At 30.1% G+C, this 25770-nt stretch overlaps 1 protein-coding gene across 10 annotated transcripts in view; it reads right to left on the reverse strand.

Annotated features, from left to right (window-relative positions):
* Positions 1 to 1800: 1800 nt before the first annotated feature.
* LOC143232474 (phospholipid-transporting ATPase IF-like) overlaps positions 1801 to 25770 on the reverse strand; it is a 113014-nt gene continuing 89044 nt past the window's right edge. For 2 of the 10 annotated variants that reach the window (XM_076467991.1, XM_076467986.1), the window contains exons 22-29: positions 25586 to 25645; positions 22495 to 22622; positions 20134 to 20272; positions 17557 to 17622; positions 12338 to 12441; positions 9533 to 9704; positions 6998 to 7189; positions 1801 to 5779 (exon numbers count right to left, since the gene is read on the reverse strand). In XM_076467991.1, the coding sequence (XP_076324106.1) occupies positions 7019 to 7189; positions 9533 to 9704; positions 12338 to 12441; positions 17557 to 17622; positions 20134 to 20272; positions 22495 to 22622; positions 25586 to 25645 (840 nt within the window). In that variant the 3' untranslated portion in view covers positions 1801 to 5779; positions 6998 to 7018. Of the gene's footprint in view, positions 5780 to 6997; positions 7190 to 9532; positions 9705 to 12337; positions 12442 to 17556; positions 17623 to 20133; positions 20273 to 22494; positions 22623 to 25585; positions 25646 to 25770 lie in introns of those variants that run through there. The other 8 variants (XM_076467992.1, XM_076467988.1, XM_076467989.1 and 5 more) reach the window with 8 other exon arrangements.

Genomic DNA, 25770 nt, shown 5'->3' on the forward strand with positions numbered 1-25770 from the left:
ACGTAGAGGGCGGTGTTAGATGTTTGAATACATAATTTTATTTATATTATATTAATATAGGTATAAAGGCGTTCCTTTATATTGGTTTATTTTGGGTTAAAGTTGTTGTATAAGTAAGGCTTCTTTAATTTGGCGTTTGTTTATGTTTGTTTCTTTATTTAGTATTTGAGTGTTTTCTATGGTTATGTTGTGTTTATTTGACTTGCAGTGTTCGAAAACGTGTGAAGGTGACTTTTTATGTTCTTTGAATCTGGTTTCCATTTTTCTACTTGTTTCTCCAATATAGAAGTCGTGGCAGTTATCACATTGTATTTTATAAATAATGTTGGTGTGGTGTTTGTCAGTGTAGTTTTTACATAGTATAGACCTCAGTTATGTGCCTGGTTTTTGAATAAATTTGGTATTAACTGGAATGTCATATTTTGTTACTAGTTTTTGCCAAATGTTGGTTATTTTTCTACTGATGTCGGGAATACATGGTATGCAGCAGTATATGGTTTCGTGATTTTTTGATTCGTGAGATATATTTACTTTTGTTGGTTGATTTTGCTTTCTGTCTAGGTGTGTGCGTATAATGTTTTCTACGGTTTGTGGAGGAAACTTATTGATGTTGATGAAGTATTGCTTTATTTCAAAAATCTAACACCGCCCTCTACATTCCGACACTCAGTTACACAACCCCTTCCAAACATGTAGTCAGCTTCCGGTCAGTTACCTCTTTCTTTCTTTGTGAACCTGACGATGACCGAAGAAGGTCGAAACGTTGTTCGCTCTTCTATGTAAAATATTTTGTCAACCCAAACGAGCCGTTTTTGCATATATATAATGACACCTACGTGCTTAAAATCCAAAAACCTATTAAAGTGATCTAGTTTAATAATACGAGTTACAAAACTTCGGTTTGGTTTGAATTTCGCACAAAGCTACACGAGGGCTATCTATGCTAGCCTACGGATTTACAACGCTAAAATCAAGGGTTCGATTCCCCTCAGTGGGCTCAGCAGATAGCCCGATGTGGCTTTGCTATAAGAAAAACACACTATATACTAGCCGTCTCTAATTTAGCAAAGACTAGAGGGAAGGCAGCTAGTCATCACCACCCTCTGCCAATTTTTGGGCAACTCTTACCAATGAATAGTGGGATTGATTGTAACATTATAATGCCCTCACAGCTGAAAGAGCAAGCACGTTTCGTGTAACTATATTTGTAATGGGGATACAAACCCTCGGAACAATACTTCAGAGCCAAGTGTGCTAATTTCTTTATCCAATATGAACCCTGATTTGCATATTTAATTTATATATTAACGTCTAAATTATAATACCTTGAAATATTGGTTAGGCCCACCTAAGCAAAAGTTTATACATCAAGTCGAGCCTCCTTATGAAATAATTTGTAAATCTGTGCAGTTAAAGATAAAAAGGGCACAAGTATATTTTTGATCATTAATAAGATTATCAGCTTAGTATGTCTATAAAGGCTTAAATTGTCAGCTTTCATAAATTTGGAATGTTGGGCCATAATTACAGTTGGACACTTGTTATAAATACCACTGAAGGCACACTTATAATGTGTCTAAAAATTAAAACAATTATTTAGTAAATATTGGGAAGAAAGTGGAGTGCTACCCTCACATGAAAGAAATGAAATAAGAGTAGAACAATTTTTAGAGGTAAGTTTACTATTTAAACAATACCAATTAAATAAAAGTGAAAAAACAAGATAAAACAATGCAATTACAATGCAAGAAGAAATGTCCACATATAGGGGGACAACCTAACATCTCTCAAAAATACAACTTAGACATTTAATAACTTCATTTATTCATACAACCACTGATGCATAATGATATAGAAATATCCATTCATAAAATAATCAAAATCTCTTAAAACTATAACATGACAATTTTTTTATGGTGAAAATAATATTCATTTGGCTTTAAATGACTGAATTGAAATACAGTAAATATATATCACCAAAATCAACCAACTAATCAAAAACATTTTAAATGAGGGAATAAAACACTGCTTTTTATGTACAAAGAAACAGATTATTATTATACAATACAACCAAACGTTATCACATTTTTCTAATTTATAAACTCCAAAATTTACTAACTTAAACTGATGCATATATCATACATAGAAATTCCTGCAATATTTCTTCTGAAATAACAAATAAAAAATACACTTGGATAACATGAAAATAATTAATCAATGAAACAATAAAATAAACAAGTGAACAACATAATCTAAATATTAAATGTTTTAGAACACTATTACAGAAGTAACTGACACAATATTATATCCTTATTGTAAAGGATCTCAAATATAATTTTCCCGAACTGAATAGATAGCTAAATGTCACAAATGCACGAAGAAAGGTTAGTGTTGTTTGTTTTGAATATTTTATGCTATACAAAAGCTAGAATTATCAGCAAAATACCACAACTAAACTATGAAGACTTGATTTTAGTGTAACAGGTTTTGGTTATCTTGATGTTCAGAGTTTTCTAATCATGGGTCATGAAAAGTGATGTGATTGTAGTTAGTTAGCATGAAGAGTGACTTACTATACAAAAAAGTACACATAAAAATGGGACTATACTGCAACAAACTGGTGTTAAAGTTATTATTTTATGGATGAGTAACTGTTCTTAAAGTTCAGTGGTGCAGGTATTCTTTGAGACATTATGTACTCAATGAGAAAACAAAGACATATAAAATAAGCAAAATAACATTTAAGAATTGATGATGATGGCTAAATCTCTTCCTATTCAAAACTATATACTACCATACATACTTTGGTGATAACTAGTATTATAGTTTCAACTATATTTTACATAAAAATGGCTTTTTAATCATAAACAGTCTTGAATAACATATGTGAATAAAAAAAATTATAAAAATCAACAATAATAATATTAAAAATTAGGGCATACAAATACTTCAAGTATTTTTTGACAACATTTGTCAACTTTTAATGGAACATAGACTGAGTTAATTCACTCTGATTAACATCAATACTTACTGCACACCAATTAATAACGTTTAATTGTGGAATGAATATAAATAATCATATTTGTCTCGGTTAAGAGTGATGAACTACAGCTTTTACAAAAAAGTATTTACAAGAGGGAAGCCACCACACATTTTTCTTTATTTAATGTAACAGAAAAGCAAGGTCAAGTTAAATTGTTTTATTATCACAATTGTCCAGTTAAGTATGTAGACAGGAAAAAAGAAAGAAGAAGAAAAAAAAGAAAGAAAGAAGAAGAAGAAAAGAGAAAGATGAGAAAAAAAAAGGCTAAAATGTGTTGGGAAAAAAATAAAGAATGAAAAGCAACCACAATGTGACTGGAATAATATTTATAGGAATCATACTAATATTATTGGAATGAGTTTTATTTTTTTTTCTAGTGATCAAAGTAGAATGCAACTGTAATAGAAATATTTCTTTCAGATTATCAAAGTTGAATAGCTTAAAAATGGAATTTTGTTTTTTAGTGACCATAGGTGTTAAGAAATGGCTGAAATTGACAAAAATTCAGAAAAGACAAAAAATCTTTTAAAGTATCTTGTACTGTCTAATTTATATATACATAAACATATCTCTATCATAGTTTTATCAATAAAAAATATCTGTACATCTTTTTTTTTAGATGATAAAAATACTTTCTATGTTTCAACATTTGACACTAACTGTGGCAAATCCTCATATGTACATTTATCTTTGTTTTTTCAAGTCCTGTTTCATATAGGTGAAATTGAGTAACATTTCTGCAAGTGTTTTGTTTTATAAAAGATATATACAAGAAGCTGTCAGAACACATAATTAACAGTACTCTTCATTTTTGCTGCTCTTATTATTTGATTTTTTTATATATGCTTACTAATATTCCAGTCATAACATTCTTCTAACCATGAAAGGTTGAAATTTAGATTTTATTGTAATGAAAACTGAGCAATCATATACTGGAGTTCAACTGAATAAGGTTCAATACCAGTATAGTTATTCCTGACCTTATTAATAAAAAACTGTACAATATCTAACTTTTTCATTTATATTTCTGTTTAACTTTAAATACCTGAGCAATTTTAACTACACTATTACAGTTAAAGACATAAACATAAGTTTGAATCATGATGTAATTATCAATAGCATACAGCTAAACTGTATATATTTATTAAGTATAGTTAAGTATACAGTGAGTAAAGAAACGGTGTAAAATAGGCCACCTGTTTGCTACCTAGTTGAAGAAAACATGTTTTTTTATACTAAAGGTAGAGTAAATTAAGTACCAATGGGTAAAAACAGAAAATCTTTGGTACAAGACCAGTAATGAAAGTTCTTCACATTATACAGACACTTTATCCTTTAATTGTTAAATAACCATACAATACAGTACTTTCCAAGATTAATACTAATTACATTATAATCTTTACAGCTGATAAATATAAAGTTTTTTTTTAATTTGCAACATCTTTATATGCAAACAGGTCATTCCCTGAGTTCCCTTTTTCACTTGAACAAAGTTAACCTAAATTTACAAATACCTTGTATTTTCCATATTCAAAGTGTAGTTTGTTATACAGACACCTAATGACTTTTAATTAATGTCACCTAGTCTATATAATTACACTGATACTTCAAACAATTTAACTTTACAATTTTCAAAAACAAAAATAAACTAAGGGCAACTTTATGTTCATTTAATTATTACTCAACCTGATTACTTTGCATTAAAAACATAGCCAACCAAATAATAAGTTATTTATTTTCTAGGCATCTAAAATATCCATCTAAACCATTTTTTAATGATTCTTTTTTGAGAATGATCAGATATTTCTAAAATTTAAAAAGACTCCACTTTCAAAATAGATCTACATTTTAAGGATCAAGGTGGTTCTGTATAAAGATTACTCAAGAGAAGATGTATGTTCATTCTAAAGATTTTGATATAATTATATTCCTTCATAAAAATCTGTCTTTCAGAAATTAACAACATATATATTATTTTGAACAACATCAAAAATAATTAAGAAAAAATATTTTGACTTTTGCTAATATACAAATAATACTGCCACTCCATACATCCATAAAACTCTGTGAATGTGTTCAAAACATTATTTTAAACAAAGGAGGAAGTATTGCATTTTTTAAAATAAAAGTAATGAACCCTGAATATATGGACTTATCATTAGTGTCTGCTTTATGTATTTCAGGAAGGTTTATATATATAATGTAATTCATAACTCTACTCCATTCAAAGCAATAGTATAATGTTTGAAATCACAATTCCATGTGAGGGTGATATAGAATGAAAAAAACTCTTCTTAATAAGACATAAAATAAGCCAAAATATTTATATGGATGGACGTATTTTTAAGTAACTTCAATTACATTAAAATTACTAAATGAAGAATATGTTTCAAATAACACACATCAACCAGTAGCAAATGAACAAAACCATTTCATTGATTCAAATACGCTATTATTATTTTACTTCCTACCTAAAATAGATAACCTAACATTTTTTAGTTATTTATAACAATGCAAAGAAAAATGTAATAACTCAGCACCACATAGCAACAATGTGTGGTTAATACCCACACAAGTAATTTACATTTAAAATGCACTGTTATCTGGGCTGATGCTTGCTGTCTGGGTAACTGCTACCAGTAGACACGTGCAACTTGTACTGGTTTAATGGAGTTCTTTCTGTGGCACGGGAGCTCAGTGACGATTCTTTCTATATTATTGAAGAAAACATTTCAGCTAAGAAGAAAAGAAAAAAGAGAGAAGAAGAAATGATAAGTTACTACTTACCTTCAATACAGCAGAGTTAGCAGAACAATGAAACACACTATAAAATTTCAAAACCAGATGGGAGCTGATAATTTATTATTAGACTGCTTTAAGAACTAAATGAATGTTTCATCAATAGGGATTTAGAACAATTATTACAGAATTCTTATAATGTTAAGAGAACTAAACTTTGTACAATCCAAAAGAAATAAAATAAACACAATAAGATAATAACAGTAAAACACAACAAAATTAAACACAATAAGATAGTAATAGTTAAAAAAAAAGAATTTAGAAGATTCACTAAGTACAGACGTTTTTATATCCTGGTTCAAGTGATAAATTCTAAATGATTCAGCTTAATATTGTATTATAGTTCTGTTTTTACACCATCATCACAATAACTTTAATCACATCAAGAACTATAAAGAAATATACATTTTTCAAATAAAATACATTACAAAATACCTTAAGTGAATTAAAAATACTTTCAGTTTCCTTCTAAAGTAAATAAACATTTGAAAATTCTGATAACATAATACTCATTGACAATTCTTAACTCAAACTTACAACTAAATTATTTATGGACTTGTTTAACCTTTGGATTATGCTACTGCAAATTAAAAGCAAAATGAGTGATACAATGTCATACATTAACTAACAGAGTGTTGAAACCCAACTATCAATATTATGTCATTATAATGATTAGGCAGCTGGGTTTTGATTAAATACCTTAATAATTAAGCAGTTAGAGGATTATACAAAAAAAAACTTTTGAAAATTAAAGATATTTTTCTCGATATCAAGCTTTGTTATAGTAAAATAAATCGTGTTACTAGAAATATACGTATGTATCTATATATTTTTTTTTTTCAGAAGGAAAGTAAATCTACTCAAGAATATGAAAACTATGCTTAAGTAGTAAAACTCCTAATGAACACTCCTGAGAGGTGTTTCTTAGAAAACCAAAACTCTAAAACTGAAATCCTTACCACTTTTTTATGCGTAGAGTATAACTGCAACTTTCACAATAGAAATAATAATAATAATCATACTTCAAAATTCTACAATACTGATTAAGTTTTTTTGCAATTTTTGGATATACTGACTGAAGTGAAACCATTTCTGAGAAGCTCAGTGCAAACAGAAGTAGTTTGAAATCAGAAAATATACCATGAAGTATCTAACCTGTATAGAGAGAGTTACCTCTCAGAGACTGGTTTGGTCGATTGTGGTCATTGATCCCCCCACAATATTGAGTTGACTGTTGTTTGTGAAGTTATAATCACTGGATCGATTCCACAAGCACATTAAGTGCACCTGAAGGTAAGGAAACAAGGAAGTGATGGTGGAGAAAAAAGGACAGCTCACAGGTTTTGTCTTCATGCAAACATACACACATCCATTGTACAAAAAAAAAACATGAAAAATATAAAACAAACATAATACAAACCAAATTTATATGTGTGTGTTTAATTTGGATGCTTTCTTAAAACAACACCAGGGTTACCTTTACTCTTTCTCTCTTAATTTGATATGATAAACAAAAGTAAGGGCAGTTAGTTCACAACACCTGCCACCACCACTAGTCTTTGGACCACTTTAATTTAACACTCCTACGAAAAGTGGGGCCAGAGCAACTTGAAAGGTTATTAATATTAGGCTAATAATTTTGTATTTAAATGAAATTGCCATTTAAATCCATTAATGAATGGATTAACGAGATTCCCACTGTCCCTATCTACTATCTAGCGAAACTACAGTCAGGGGAACGGGCTTGGAGAAATCAGGACTAGAAACGTCTTTTCGTAGGAGTGTTAATTGTGGGATTTGTCCTTAAATCTAACAACACACCCAACATTTAAACTCAAAAGTGCAAAGCATGATCTCATGACAATAAGACATGAACTACAGACCCTTGGATTCAGAATCCTACATGCTATTCACCAAAGCACACCAAGCACATACAAGATATAGAAAATTAAAGGAAAATCACATATATGAAAATATATTCTAACTTGAAGTGATGGGGCTACTTTTAGAGCATCTGAAGAACTAGTAGTTAAGTTTCAAACAGCAAAAACCCTTAGAAAAAGAAGTAAAAACTTTTGCACCTAAAATAATGTGGAATACTTTTCTTCAACTATAAAAGGTTTATTCCTTTGGTCACTAGTAACAACGCTTTTATGGTTGTTTTTGGTAATGCTCAACAATATGCATTAGTGCTTAGAAACAAAACTATCACCTGATTGTTCTTAAATCAACTATGGCGTTTATGTTGAATGTTTGCAATATTCATATTGATTTTTTAGAAAGAGTTTTTTTATTATTTATTTTTTGGACAACTTTGCTGATATAACCACAAGACAGTTTAATTCATAAGTTTCACAATACTGAGTTGTAGCCAAAGGTAAAATAAAATTTACCAACTAGTGCTTCATATAAGCCTTACATTACATTTATGTATTAAAACTAATGCTTAAATTAAACTACACAAAGCTTTACTACTACTAACATTATAGAAAAGGATAAAAACCTTACAACCTGAGAGCTTTAAAAAGGTGAACCTTTCTTCTTCAGAGACAAACTACAAATGGTAGTGTATCAAATGAGTGATATGTACATAAAGTGAGTTGAGCAATGTCATGAAAGCCATCTGGTCATACAAGAAATGTTTAGTATATTTTTCCACGTACTGTTGTAAGTGGGTTTCATTTCCAGTATCACGTGGCTGGTGATGAGTGTGATATGGATATTTCATTTTAGAAATGGTTAAAAATAAATAAATAAAACTATAAGTGTTTAAGCAAAATCAAGGTGACACCTGGAGACTAATTACAAAGGAAATCTAATTTAATTCATACAAAGAGGTATGGAGTATTATCTTAAGTCAGCAGTAAGTTTTAGAAAAATTAGGCTTCACACTACATAAAAGAAGTAAGTAAAGAATAATTATTTTTCTAACAGAGATAAAAACAGTGATACCAAAAGGTCACACTGTGTTTAGGTTAGTAATCCAATAAGCTTCCTTTATCTATCAACTTCAGATTTGAATCTTGTTTTAATGCCAATGAGAGTAACATAATTAATGGAATGACCAGGTTGGTTAAAGCATTGAGTAAGAAAGAGATCTATTTTTGTGTTAATAAAAGATTTATGGTTGTTAAAATGCTCTCACAAGAGTAATTATGTATGTCTTACATGTTAATGGGTGCAATGTTTTATACTTTATAAGGCAAATGGTGTTTGTATTCCACAAGTGATTTCTTTGGAAATTTTAAGGTTTCTTTGGTTGTGCTTGTTAATAAAAAGGGCTCAGTAGTTTCTATGAACGTAAATGTTAGATAATGAGCTATATTGCATTAATGACAACCAATTTTTTTTGTCGGGACGTAATTCACTTTTGTGTGAACAAGGACATCGTTTAGAGTTCTGTTTTTTTGGAAAGAGACAACAAACTTCAGGAAATGTGTTTAAAACAATCATGAAGTTGTAGGAAATGAAAATAAATCTTTCAGAAGTTTTAGAAAAAATTCAATCACATTCGTTGAAAGCATGTGTTAAAAACAGATACACCAGATGAAAAAAAAAGCTACATTTTTTTAAGGTTAAATAAACTTAACTTTTTACACTTAATTATCAGATATACAAGTTCTAGATAATCAAAATAAACATGAATATTAAAATATTTCAAGAAGATCAATAAGCAGTAATACAACTCACATTGCATAATCTGGAATATATTTTCTTAACATCTGAAAATCTTTCCTCACAAAACAGTACCAAAAAGTCAGGAATAAGTGCAGCAATAATTAATAAAATGCTCAAAAGCCAGATTGAAGGTGATGAGAGGATGTTAATGTACACCCAATACAAGTTGTTATCTTGGAATGGCCTACGAAAATAAGCAAAAAAGATAAGATATATTTTCAGCAATGAATTGTCTACAAAAAAAGTCAGGAGAAGACTGAACAAGAGTTCATGTGTAGTAATTCATTTTATATAAAATATCAAACTTTTATGTTTACATAACTCACAGAAAACAAAATATTTCATGATTTGATGTTCAAAAAGAAGTATGTTACTTTAACTCTAGAATTCCAATATCCTCTACATGTGAGTCCATGATTTTGATGGCTACATAATTGTGAATTTGTATTTTGCAAATAACTTTGAATGCATCTGTTTGTTATCAGTGAGCCTGAATGCCACATTTCTTACAAAGCCAAGCAACATACCACAGAATAAATAATAATTATTAGAAATGAATATTTGATATTTCAAATCATTTTGAAGTCATTCATCAGAACATGTGTCACAAGCCATGTACAGAAAGTGAAAAGGTGAGGAAAAAATGCATTAGAAGAACTTAATGAAAATTTGGAACATTTACAACGTGTGTTTAATTACAATACCATTACAGATTTATTTCCTTGAGCAGTTTACTGAATACATTCAATATTATGATTCTTACATCCACATAAAGCAAAGTAGAAGTATTATTTTTTTAAATAAGGGATCAGTTCAATTCATTTTGTAAATTAAATCTCTCAAGATGTTAATGCACAATTACTGAGTAGTTTCTAAAGATGGTTAAACTCATTAAGTTAATTGAATAATTGTATAAATATGTTTAAAAATGTTAAACTGAGTATACAGTATTGCAGAAAATTCACTTGTTTTATCTAAAGAAACATCAAATCCTACATTAAGAAATATACATAGCAGAATACCACCAATGTAAAATTGGTTAGTCATCACTAAGAAAACTGCAGTGGAACCCCTCTAAAGCAGCCACTGCCAAGACTGAGACAAACTGGCCTGATTAGAGGGGTTCCACTGTACATAATTAGGGATTATGTAAACAAAAAAAGGGACTGTGATTGAATGACCGCTTTCAAGGGGTGACCAAATCTGAGGGGTGGCTGCTTAGAGGGGTTCCACTGTATATACAAGGTACAAAACTGGACATCCAGAAAAAAAGGTTTTTGAATAATAAAATAATAATGAATTAAATAAACTGAATTTGGAGAAAGCTCAGCTGAAATGGGTACAAATGCCTTACAAATGATAATAAATTAAATGTTTAACTCTATAATATAAAATGCACAATCAATTATATCAATTTTATTTAAATGTGTTTGCTTTTTCAAACACAAAAAACTGGATGAATTTTGGAATGAACTATCACATTATGTAGTTAATTGGTTTGGTTTGTTTTGAATTTCGAGCAAAGCTACACGAGGGCTATCTGTGCTAGCCATCTATAATTTAGCAGTGTAATATTAGAGGGAAGGTAGCTAGTCATCACCACCCACCACCAACTCTTGTGCTACTCTATTAGCAACAAATAGTGGGATTGACCATCACATTATAATGCCCTCACAGTAGAAAGGACAAGCATGTTTGGTGTTACTGGGATTCCTTTTTTTGGTGCTCATGCCAATGAACTCTAGCAGACAGTGGCCTTGTTGGTGAAATGAAACTCGATAAAGTTGAGCACAACATGTTCCAAGTAAGCCTAACAATTCTCAATGTAATTTTGTTCCACCAAAAAATTTTCATTTATTATCTCACTGAAATATTACATTTAAAATGAAATATAATATGATAAAGCATGCTCGTAACAGTAATATTTTTTATTTATAGTGACCTGAAATTTATTGAAAATCTAAATTAGATTTTTCTAAAATTATGTATCAAATTTATTATTATTTTTTCAATTGAATAAACTTTAATTAAAAGGTGTGACAATAAAGTGTATGTGGAAGGTTGATTGCAAGCATCTTTTAAATTATTTATTTTCTTCAACTATACCATATTACACTTAGGATGTGGTACAACAAGCCAGGTACTATGTGGTTAAAGAGAATTCCCCATGAACAAGCAGCACTTTAGAAAGGACAAATGATGTAAAGAAACTGTCACCAAAATTACAGTTAGGCAGTAGGTCACCTCTCTTGATGGAAAACTGCCTTTTCATAAGTGAAATAAAAGAGTAGATTAACGAAGATTCAAGAGATGTTTAACATTTCAGTTTGGGGAAAGCTGACAGTCAATCTTATCTTTGGATGTGAAATTCAATGCTGATAAGGTTTTTCACCCAAAAGCAGGAACACAACAGACATAGTAGTGGCCTAAGTTCTACCTATGTACATATCAAGAGTCATTAATAATGACTGTTATAGTATGACCATTTTAATCAACTGAGTTGTAATTATCAAATATATTTATCTATAAATCAGATTTTTTGGTTAACAATTAATAACATAATATTATCTATTTTATTTGAACACCAGTTATTAATTTATACATATTTTTTTTAAATTAGCTTTAATATCATTTACAATTAATTACAAAACAGTAAACTAGTTTTCTTGTCCCTAAGACAAGTTAAACAACCACAGTGTTAAAAAACAATGAAAAAACACAAGTGGCTTAGAACCATGAAAAACTTTACTGGTTTAAAATTGCTCATGTTGACAATGTCAAATTATGTGAATTTTTTTTTTCTAATATACAACTTACCATAAAAAGGCACAATAGAGAAAGCTAAATCCCATGAAACCAATGATAGTAATTAATACTGAAAATGTAAACAATCCTGTCCAGTATCTGGTGTGTAAGCACAGCTATAAAAAATAAAGTATCCAATTAAAATAACCTTTATTTGAATTATTATAAACACACACATATTGTTAGATAAATTTTAAACTGTTGCAAATATATTTCTTTTTGTGTTTATTATAAATTCAGCCTTCTATTTAATACCAATAAAATTAAATGCTGACAAGTTTTATTTTCTAATAAGATACTTCATAAGAGGTCTACCTGTCAAGTGCAGTCATTATAAAAGGAGACCAAATTATGTAAGTTTCCACAGTATTCATATTTTTAGCCATCTTATTATAATGCATGTTATTTTGTCCCTTTGTCTGCTTGTTTTATTTTTTCACAGTTTTGGTCTGAGAATCACCAAAACGACGAGGATAGTAACATCATCTTATTATAATGAATATTATTTGGCCTTTCTATCTGCTAGCTAATTTTATTTCCACAGTTTCAGCCCATTAAAATCAACAAAGATAGTAGCACCATCTTATTATTACGCACACTGTTAGAGTTATCACTTTCTTACACTGAACATAGATTTCCTATAGCTACTTCTCAATCTTCCACTACCTTCTAATGCACTGAAGTTTTCTAATTTGATGCACTAGCCATAAGTTTGAGATGCTCATTTAGCATCCAACACCCCTCCACATTTAGGAATGTGGCACACTCTTCTAGAGTAGTTGATTCCCTCTTTACTAAGTCACTTTTGTGGTCAGACCAACAAGAAACATAAGGACGTTGGAAGTGTGTGAATGGAGGTAAATATCTATCAGAAATCTATTTAGTGTAAAAAAATTATTACTTAGGGTACGTTCTTCTGTTCATACAATAGTTAGAATACCACACTGAGCAGGTGGAGGTATTGATGAGACTCACATGGAAAGTGTTTATAGGTAATGCTATTCACCCTTTAAAAAGTGGAGTCTCATGAAATGAGTGGTATCACGGTCTGGAGCTAGTAAAAAAAAAACTCAGGAATAAATGTATTAGGTATAAATAATCAATGTGAGTCCCACTCTGTCCTCAGCTGTATAAATGTAACTGGAAACGAACTGACTTTGGAAGGATAAGTTACAAGCAGTATAAAGAATAAACATACATAGACAGGTAACTCCAATCTCCATGTAAAAGACAGAAAGAAAATGGTCAGTACTCAGAATTATTAAGATGGTAGCATTTGACAAAACAATGCTAGATATCTACTAAACCCCAACCATACAATCACATCCAATCCTCAGTATTGCAAGGCAGAGGTTCTCACTTAAGATCAAAACATGTACGTAAAGTGTATGGTGGCTAGGTCAAGTTAACCATTTATTAATACAAACTCCAACCCCTCCCATAAGTAAACAGAGTATTAGCAAGCAGAATTACTATGAGGAAGTAAACAAATTGCATATGCCAGAGAAACTTCCAAATCAACTGTTAGAGACAGGAAGTACAACAAAATGAACTTGGACTTACAGGGTTGTGTCTAAATCTCAACTCAACTGTAAGAATGTGGAGTCATCATGTATTCAGTATTATAAGTAGGAAAAGCATTATTCCAACTTAATTGTAAGAGCAGAGGGAAAAAACATTGTGCACTCAGCATTACAAGGTATATGTGGAACACCTGCCTGCTCAACCAGAGGAACAAGGCATTGTATATTCTGCAATCAGATATCCACCAGAGAAGGACACAGTTCAATGGTGTAGGTTATGAGTAACAAAGGTATGAAAGTATTCCATATTCCACCCTGGATGATCTTTGCCAGAGGACAATGAAAATAAACCACCAGAATCAACGTGATATGTGTGGGATCTGATAAAACAAGACACAATAAATATGATATCCTTCTGATGATAGAGAAGAGTAAGCCAACCTAATAAGCTTATGAACCAAATATGTAAGAGTGAAGGGGGAGAGGCCAAGTGACACAAGAGGAGCCCAGGAACTACAAAGGAGGCTGTGCAACCCACATAGTACTGTAGTGCCTTCACAGGAGACAATCCAGATGTAATGTGGAATAAATATAGGAAATGAAAGGCATGAAGATGGGTTTGAAGTCAGAATCACCCTTATAAGCAGCTGAGGTCTTGAGAAGGAAGGAATGGTCCAGGAATAACACAATATATGTACTATGATAAAGGGTAGAGGAAACATCTATTGCAAAATGATCAGACATATGATTAATAACTGCATGCTTAGAAAAGAGTAAAATATGTCTTGAGGGAAAAATGATACAGGAAACATGAAACCAAAGATTCAAAGGAAGGCTGGCAAAGGGCAAAAGGGATGACACTGAGATCCAAATCAAGCACAAGAAAGGCAAAACGAGGAAAAAAACATGAAAGGACTGGAAGAGGAGGGAAGGATAAGAGCTGGCAGAATCTGTTAAAACAAAATGTTTGTGTGCACCAAGGCTGCTTTAAAACAAGAAGTTATTGAAACAAAAAGATTATGATCAAACAAACAGGTGAAGAACCAGAAAAAATGAGGAACAGATGGACAGAAATGGTAGAAACCACTTTTGAAAAACTAACAATAAAAACAGTCCAACATCACTGGTACACTAAAAATGTGGAAGGTTGGACCAAGAGAGAAAGAAAAGAAGCAACACATAATGTCATATCCTGTCTTCTTACAAAGGAAATGAAAAATTCATGCATGAAAATGGAAGGTGTAAATGGCAAGATGGAAGATGTCCAAATGAGGTTAACAAAGTAGAGAAGGAGATAAAAGTGGTGTAAATTTCAGAGGTTTCAGGAGAAGAACCAAGGCTAAGATGATCAAAACAGAGCTACGAAGAGAACACAATACAAAATAATAAGGATGATGGAAATTACTTTGGGGAAAATAACATACAGGTAGAAAAGCATAAATGTGAAGGCATCTTCCTCATAAAGCCTGAGGATAAGGAAGTGGTGATCAGAAAGATGGCAGTTTGTTGTGTTTTCCACTCATCTGAACATCTGTGTGTGTGGGATTCCCAGGTGAAAGCATAATCACTAGACACTTTAGGATCTAGGTATCACTCCAAAAAAATGACCCTGTGGAGATGCAATAATAAATCTGCAACAGTATTCAATATACTGGACAAATGGCAGGGCAAGAGCTTTATTTGGTGCTCATAGAACTAAAATAGCAGTTCCAGAGATCGAAAATGAAGGTAACTTGATTTGGTACCATCTTGTTTGGTGATGTAAGAGATTGCTGTGGAGTTGTTGGGATGCACAATCACCAACCTTCCCCTCAGAAGATAAAGGAAATGAGATATAGTTCAACAAATAGTAAGAGTTCCATAATGTTGACATGAAAACAGGATTCAGCCAACAACCAACTCCAGGAAACTTCTTGGGAATTGAGATATTCACTCCAACTCACAAGAGAAGCACTGGTGTATAGAAGCAGGTACACCAGCCATAGTATTGTCTTTGTCCAATGACCAAGCAAAGTTTGTCTGAAGGGCAGAAGGAAGGACAACTGGTTGATTCAAGGGATCCAAGATGAAATTCTATTAATCATGGAATTCCCACTGAAGAGAATGCATGCAAGCACAACTGAGAGATATGAGAACATCCAAGGAAGCTCACATCCCCAAAAAAGACAGAACTCAACAAAGAGACAGAAACTACTTCATGGTGAATTAAGGAGAATTCAGAAACTGATTTTGATGGAAGAGGTTGATAATGGGTCTCCAATCTCCAGTTTTCTTGGGGACAACAAAAAATTGATAGTAAAAGCTGGTTATATGAGACACAATGCCTTGAATACTTCATTGAGAAGGAGGTCACTCACTGATTCAGGCTGCTTGACAGAGGATCTCTTGTAGCAGGGTAAGGAACTAGAGACAGTGAGAGAGGAGGTGATGATTGCAACTGAAGAGAAAAACCCTCTGATAAAACTAATTGAAAAATGGTCAAGAAAAAGACAAAAAGCCTCAAATAAAAGGTGGAAAAAAGGAGCGCTAATGCAAAATGTTTGTAAATGTATAAAAAATTCCAGAAAATTGTGCCTGTGAAAATGATACACAAGCATCATGATTAGAACCTCAGAAGGGAAAAAAAAGATCTAACACTGAATTCAAATAAAGATTTGAAGAGAGATGAAATGATAAAGTGTGTTGATCAGAAACTTAAAGAGGTTGAGGCATACTAACCCCCAAACTTAACTGAAAAAAACTGCTATGCACAAACCTCAAGGTTCAGTGAAAAGGAAAACACTAAATAGTCCAAGTAGGGATCTCACACAAAAGGAAAAGAGAGGCATCATAGGAAACAGGATAAACATTTAAAATGTGACAACTAAGGTAATTAATTGGAGAAAAGGAGTAAATCCTCCAACAAAGTTGCAAGATATGGCTGCATGGCAATAGAAGGAGCAGGAAAAGGGCTGTCTAAATCATTCTTGTCCTAAATAATCTCATCAGACTGAAGAGGCATCAGCCATTGTGGAGAATGTGGCCCAGACTCCATGTAAGAAGCTAACAAATCGAGGCTTGCATCTCATTGAAGACTGGGTAACAGAAATGTGTGTTCCCAGTAACCTCAGGAACTGTGGTGGTAATCACAGTAAATTGCAAATTCATAATCCACAATTATTTAAATGAAAATGGTAATTAAAGTCTGTAACACACCAGAATACATGAAGGAGCAAAGCAAACTTTAAAAAGATAACAACATACAAAAACCAAATAGGAAGGAATCAAGTCCAAAATACTGGAAAAAGAAAAAAAACTGTGAAAAACTGAAAGCAAGCAAGAAACAAGTCCAACTGGCATCGTACCAATCAACAAAATGAGGTTCACTTAAAGTAGTACAGAGTGGGCCAGCTGCTCTAAAACTTTGTGTCATGCTTCTATTGGTGGAGGGTTGTCACATGCTCTATGCATGCCAAATGAGCAGCTCAAAAGTAGAGGGTTAAAGGCTAGTACATCAAGCAAGAATTTTTTTTTTCCCCAATACATTACAGAGCAGTGGAAGATTGAGAAAAACCATTGAGTGAAAAGAGGTATGTATCATATTGGAATTTGAAAAACCTCTGACAAAATCATAGCCTTTCAGATACTAAGACTTAATTCAAAATAATAATTTAGCAATAAATGTTTTTTCAAATATTTTACACAGGTTAATAATTTTAATAAACTCACCTTAAAGTTGATAGTAATAACAAGTGTGTGAAACATCACTGTGCCAAAGCTCCACAAATCTAAAGTCTAGAATAAAGTGAAAAACATACAACGATGTACATTTACCTCTTAAGCATAAAACCAGTCAAGATTTTGCTGCTTACAGAAAATTTTATACTTTACTTTGATATAGCTGAAATTATTAGTAATTTAACAAAAGAAAGTAAAGAAATAAGTTATCTTTGACTATCTACAATATTATGATTAACAATTTACAAACACTTATTAAAGTTGCACAAAAACAATCAAAAATTAAATAAATAACTATTATTACAGAAACAGTATTGAGAAACAAAAGATGGGATTGTTAGTTATGTAACTAAGGCTTCACAAATATACTGTTTATATTGCAAAAGAAAATTGACTGCAACTACAAAGATTTTTACATCACAAGATTATCGTACATTTATGTCATATTATCTTATATAAGTTATACATAAGATTTAATCTTATTTTAATGGATATTTTTCAGCTCCTGCATTGTATTATTGCTCAAAATAATAGAATTATTTTGTTTCAACAATGAATTAATTTTACCATTATAATGCACATGTTTCTAGAATATAAAGTGTTCACTTATGTGATCATATTAACATGTCATTATTTTCTATGGAAGATTTAGGTTATAGATTCATGTAAAAGTTAAAGCACGCAACAAAAGTGTGAAGTACACTGTTATGTGTTATGAAGGATCTCAGAACAGCAGGCGTGTGTACAAGGTAAATGTAACAAATAACTGTTTTATATGAGGTTCAAATCTTTCCTTTCTAAAACTAAAGATACTGCATAAGACATACTAACACACATTATTGTACAACATCAAGTAAAGAAAATAAATGCTATTTTATGATAGAAATTAAACTTAATTCATAAATATTGTAGAAAATAATACATTAAGTATGTAGCTTTGATACTGATACAATGAAAAGAGTTTTATGTTCAGATGAAACAGTTTATTCAAAAATTACTGAAGAGAAAATGTACCAGGAATGAAATGATGAATGGTCAAGAAAAGTTCAAGCTAGAATCCTTGCTTCAGCTGATACAGCTTTTAATTTTTTAAAAGTTTAAAACCTACAATTTTCCTTCCATACTTCTATTTACTTTAACAAAAACTTGTAATCCCTAACACTAATATTGCATACAAAATTCTAACTTTAATCAATGTGTAAAAAAACATGCCAAAGTTAAGGTTGCTTAATTTACTCAAAAGTAACAAAGAATTCAGAATTTTCCCAATATTTGCATATTTTTCTTAAAAAAATAACTATTTTACTTGAAAAAAGGTCTTTCTCCTTAAAAAAAATAATTTTATGCAGTGTCATAGACCTATGTAAAAAAATTAAAATGAGCCATGTTTAATAAAACATCAACCAAACATTCCTCCCCCTAGTTTTCTGCAGTTTTATTTATGAAAATACTTTTTTAATTTCTTAAATGTAGGCTACACTCTTAAGACTTTTATATTTTCAGAAACAGAAAACATTCAGGGGTGGGTAAAACCTTGAAGATTGCCTAGGTTAAACCTTAAAATTTAAACAACTGAAACTTATGTAATAATCACAATATTCTAAAAATAGAAGTTTCTATACTACAAAGTTCTAGAACATTCATGATGTTGGAGCAGAGCTACTGATAAGTGTACTAAAGCTTTATTCCTCTGACTTACTGTTAGAATATACTTGGTTGGTGAATAGGGGCAATTTGCATAATGGTGTTCTGTTTGGTTGTCTTTAAGGCTAGTAAAGACATTTATTAGTTACTTACTTTTGAATTTATTATTGCAATTTGGGAATATTAAACCATACAACATTTCTGTGAGCCACAAGGCCATATGTAGTTACAGGAGTAGTATGTCTTATGTCATCTCATGATTAGTTTCCCCTTTAATCAGAACATTGTATATTGTTCCTTAACTTTTTTCTACTTTTACAAGTGCATAATAGCTAAGATAGAGCTTAATATAAATAGTGAGAAGAGAATGTACATTTTCAGATGTAATGAAGAAAAACTTAATATATAAGGTAATTAACTTTTTTTCATAATATACTAATACCAAAACAGTGGTCCAAACCAAATTTATAAAGTTTTAAAATTAATATTGTTCAATCATGTTGCAACTTAACATGATTTTAATAAATAAATTGAACTTCTCTCACTTTGGCTGCAAGTACCAAACTATGTATTCAATTTGTCTTTAAAAACAATTAAGTATTTGTATTGGTTGAAACATAATTTTTCTAATAAAATGCCTCAGAGAACATTTTCATAAATAAAAGGTTACATGTTTCAATACATTAATCCAAACTAGGAGACTTCTGCTAAAACATTCGTCTGTTGAAATAAAATGTACGTGTCTGAGTGTGTGTGTGTGTGAGAAACAAAAAAGAGCAAAGAGTAATTCAGTTGTTTCCCCTTCTTCTCTGACTGTAATACTTTTCAGTTACGTAATTTTTTGCATACTATCTTTGCTTTTGATCTATTACAGATTTATTTATGTATTGAAAAGTAAATTACACATTTCTACAAAATACATACCTGACCATCTGAGAAGCAGGAAGCATTCTCTTCCCAAAAAAAATAGGTTCCAAAATAGAAGACTAATGAATGCCATATTCCTAGTGCAAACCATTTGGCAAATTGCAATCTACTCATTCTGGAATTTCTTCGGATATTACTATTATATAAAATTCAATTAAGAGTTGAGAACAATCATTTTCTTAATTATTAATAAATATCCTCAAGAGAAGAAAAATGTTTAAATACACAAGTGTTCTCATCATCAATTAGTGTTTACTCTTCTCAGAGTTTATTCTTAGACTAGAGGCTACTAAACAAATTGCAACAATAAATGGAGTTATTCATGATGACAAGAAACCCACTTGAAGAAAAAATGTATTCTCAAAATAGCTGGTAAGGATATTAAAATTTTAAATAAAATAATGTACAGAACAACATTTTGACCTTTTAAATCACCTTCAGTTTGCAAACTCTCTTTGTTAACCGGAAGATGACCTAAAAGGTCAAAATGTTGTTCTGTTCTTTATTTTAATTAAAGTTTTAATACCCATACCAGCAGTCTTGAGAATACAATAAATGGAGTTACCTGAATTTACCATACTAAATTATTGAGATACAAATTATACTGCAGTTTTTTTAATGATTAAAAAGACAGCACTACAAAGATTAGTTGACATACAATTTTCTACTTTCTATGTATTAAATAATATACATAAGTTATAAGGTCCAATCAAACTGTTTTTAGCATTATTACTTGTAACTACATAGCAACTTGATCTGAAGTTTAAAGTTTTTTGTGTTAAAACTGTTTCAGTTTTCTACAAGTTTAACCAAACAGTTGCTAACCTCGATACTGAGAGATTTTACACTAAAATTCATTTAAATGAAGGGTTACACATTTAATCAAACTTTTTGAACTTACTAACAAACAGTTACATGTTACATTCAGTGGTGTTGTTTACACTCAAACTGATGGATTAGAAATTGGCTTTAAATCAGTCCTGTTCTAGCCAATGTTTTTTTATGTTATTATATGAAGAAATGCTCTGATTAGTGCCTTGAAGAAGTTAAAACTTTTTGTACCACAAATATTTTGATAAGAATTTTGTCATTTTAAGACAAATTTTTTGTTCAATCCTTTTTGAAATATTTAAAGAGTCAGTATCAGAATGTTAAACTCACAGTTAAAGACAGAGACACCAAAAAAAAAAAAAAAACACAAGTTGTTTAAATGTTTTGGGGTAATGTCAAAATTTAAGGTGTTGATTACTCTTAACTTTTTATGACAGACATACCTTCAAATGACTACTAGATTTATTCTATTTAAACTGGAACTTAACCTGTTCAGTACTTTGTTCATAAAAAATTCAATATGGCTAATGAATTTCACAATTTTGTCTCAAGTTTGAAAATTTGTAATGTTTTCTTTAATGGTGTAATTTTTCTATGCCACTACTGATAATGTTATAAAAACTTAAATTAATAAATTCTTTATTTCTCAAATGAAAGAGTAGAGTTCCTCAAAATATTCAGTTTTTTATTGCACTTAAATTTTAAGAGAGAAAAAGAATATCAAACATTAGTTACAACTTGCGTTTTCTCAGTATCGTTTTGCACAGGTTTACATACATTCTATTCAAAAGATAATATTCTAACACTTAACACTCACTCACCATTCACCAACTTATCTGTTTCTTCTTTATGTGAAGCTACAATGGATATACACTACATTACTGAAGATCAGAAATGGAATTTTTACCTAAAACGTTGTGATACGATACAGCTGTCACTACCATACGTGTTGTTACCCTTAGAGATACTTTGTCAAACTTAAAATGTTGTGTTTTAACATTTATACACATAAGCAAGTGTTTTTTACAGCTGTCTAATTCTTTCTATACTTAGATATTAATTTTAATAAGGACATAAACATTTTATAAAAGCACTAACTTTGTAATACTAAATGTAAAGCATAAATAAATTTTTAGGGTGATGTTTTCATTACTGTTACTTCTCAGTGTGTATCGTAAAAACAAATCATTGTAACTTTGACTCAAAACTGGTTTGTGTGCAAGTTAATAATATCTTGCATATTCATCACATTTTAATTTCAACATTTATACATAGAAAAAAAAAGATCTTTCTCTGTGAAAACTGTGATGCTTTTAATACAGCAAGCAATGTCAAGCTTTTAACAAGCAGAAATCTATCAAATGCACAACATCAAACAAGAGAAATATTTAAAAAATGAACATGCATTCCATGCTCCATATTTTAAACAACATATATACTCATTCCCTACACACATAAATGGCCATGCATGGAGATAAGTTACTTTTTAAATGAACATACATGACTACAACTTGCTGCTAAACCTACCTGTATAAGTGAGGGTTCTCGAGCAAGGTTTTCTGACTTATATGCTGCTCTGACAAGCCATAGATGATTATAGGAAGGGAGGTGAAGAAGATATTGAAGAACATAAGGTAAATGCTGTGGTATAGTGTCTACATGAGAAGGTGGAGAAGGTTACGGGGTAGAAAAAAAAAAAAGAGTAATAGAAATTAATGCTTGCTGTAAAAATCTGATTTGTTTCTGAGGAGGGGGTAAATTAATCAAGTGGAACAGAGCCAAACCTCAGCTTCTTGAGAAAATAATTTTAGTACATGAACCTTACTAAAGTTCCTATAATTTTTTTTCTGAAGTTTTAAAATTATCTATAGCAAAATATATGATTTTTTTCATTTGTTTAAAATGTTAAAGAAAAATAATACTAGAAAATATAAAAACTTCCAACCTTACTGGAGCAGTGACTGACAGGTTTGAAACATCCAAAATACTTTTGTAAACTCCAGAAATGCATTTCTGTTTTAACACCATACTCAAAAATTGAAATACCACTCTCAAATGTGTTTGTTTTTAGAAACATTATATATAAAAATGTAATAGGTATTAAGTCCAATTGTATAATATTTTTAGCAATTATTTTTAGTAAAAAGTGAATAATGTTCCAAGTTCTAAAATTGAAAAGTTATATGAAATTTTAAGTATACTTTATCATATCCTTAGTATTATAAAAAATAATTTGGCCATTATAAACCTTTAGAAATTTAAAAAAACCAAGTAATGTTTTATATTCAAATTTTTAGCTGCAGAATACATTGTTTTAACAATTATCTTGCATAATACAGATTCTTCCCTTGTCAACAAAACAAAATAATTTGTATTTGTATTGTACAAATCTTTCACTAGACACTACTGCCTTTGCTATAGTTATTGTTTTTAAGTCAATAAGTTTTGAGACAAAACACCTATAATTATACCTAACCTTATTATTTAAATACAGTAAAATACTAAAAATTATATATATTAGTGATAAGCTTTAACAAAATTGTAACATTTTACAATGCATGATTTAAAAATAAAGAAGCTTCACATGCTTACTACTTATAGACAGACGTATGCTTATTCAATATTTGATCTAGGCATTTTTTTTCATTCTTAAATGCAAAGTTCATCAGTGCTTCCTGAATAGTATGAACAATTATCAATCAATTCCCAATTTCCCAATCAAAGTCTCAATTCACAACAAACAAAGGTGTCATTTTAATTAATATTATGTGGTTCTGACCATAATTATTAATATAAATATATTTTTGGATTGTGCACCTTATAACCACCATAAGCTATTTACTGCCCTAATATATAGTAGAATACCACAACTCCATCATAATTATTTAGTATATTTAAAATCTTAAACTTTAACATATAATTCATAATTTGATATAAACTAATAATAATATTTTATGTTCAAAATTAAGATATTTTAACATATTGTTATTTAAAAGTACAGAATATTAAATTATGCATTGCTCTCAGTGGAACTTGACAGATGTTACAGTTTACGGATACAAGACACAACAGACATAACATTATATTTTCATGATCTTCTATAAAAAGACTAAAGAGGTGAAACACAGGCTCACAAGGTAAAAGATGGAATGAGTTTGTATGTTATTTATATCTCCATTATCTATTAATGTTCATTTACAAAACCTTTCATACCTTCTTTATTTCCAACACCAACTTACGTATCACAGTTAGTATTCAAAGACAAATTCTGTCTTGCAAATGCACATGCCAAATCAGTTACAAATTTAATGCCAGTTGCATTTATATAATATTACAATTTATTATTACTTTTAATTCTAAACTAAAAATCTTAAAACATTTCTTGCACTAAGCTAAAAGTAAAATATTACAGTGAAACAATCGCACAGCACTTTACACTGAGCATTCAAAATCATATTCATACCCTTGCTATAAAATCCATCAGTATAACTTTTGTTTTGAGCAGAAATGTATTCACTAGAAAACAAACCTACATTTACTTTATGTTCAGTCAACCAGGGATAATTTAATGTACATGAAAAGAACAATGATTACAAGACTATAATCTGGAAGATTTTTTGATTGTCTATTAGTATTATAAAAAAATATTGCATAAAACTTTCTCATATAACTGAATAAAAATACTTACATTTAAACTGTGTTTTTGAATGTATTTTAAAAATATTAAAAACTAAGATTATCACATTTCATCTAAATATTTTGCACAGATTTAATATCATAAAGGTCATTTTAAAAGCTAGGAAGTGAAAATTAAAATTATATTAATGTCAGAAATACATTCCCAGTTCACCTTCTAAAAGTATATGTATTAGTGGATTTCTTACTTTGTAATTTATCTTTTTTTTTTTTAATCTTACATGAATGCTTATTATCATTATTGTAAGCCATTTTGTCAGTATAAGATACCAAACATGCTGGAACAAAAAAAGAGAAAGAACACAATCATGCCAAAATCTAAATGTATTTTAAAAATGAAACAGAAGTAATTTTGCATGCACATGCTGGATGTCCACAGAACACATACATACAGAATACTGTATAATCCATGGGATTTTACAGAAAAATATACCAAAATAATTTATAATTTTTCCAAGTCAAAAGTTTGTTTAAAGTAACCTCAAACTATAGATTTATTAAAGGATCCAAATTTTACTGTTACAGATGTTTTTTTTACTTTTCCTACCAAGTAATGAAACTACTGATCAAATAAGCAAATACTTAAACCATGAAAATATTATACACTATGTCAAAGAAATAAATATCACCACTGATAATGTAAACCTATATAAAGATGTTGCTTAATAATTTAAAGGTTAAATCTGAAACAAAAAAAGCAAATCACTGGCCCTAATTCTCTTCAAAGGCAAAGCATTACTGAATACGACAATATACTGTTAAAGCACTCCTATAATAAAAGTGATTTTGTCATTACAAGATGATGCATAATAAAGAATAAATGAATTTAGAAAACATTAAATAAACATACAATACATAAAGAAGAGAGATTTTATAACAATAAAGTTACTGTATTATCAATTACAATAACAATAATAATTACCTGAGCTGAAAAGGCATTAAAGAAAGCATAATACACCTGAGGTGTGATGAAAGCTATATTCTGGAAAAGAGCAAATGTGACAGAAATGAGCTTATATATAAAAAGAATAATTTTCCAACTTCAAAATTTCATTTCATTTCTTCATTTTGATAAAACATTAAGTTCATATGAATTAACCACAACTA

This window comes from Tachypleus tridentatus, chromosome 11 (assembly GCF_004210375.1).
Source record: "Tachypleus tridentatus isolate NWPU-2018 chromosome 11, ASM421037v1, whole genome shotgun sequence".
In the NCBI taxonomy this organism is placed as follows: Eukaryota; Metazoa; Arthropoda; class Merostomata; order Xiphosura; family Limulidae; genus Tachypleus; species Tachypleus tridentatus.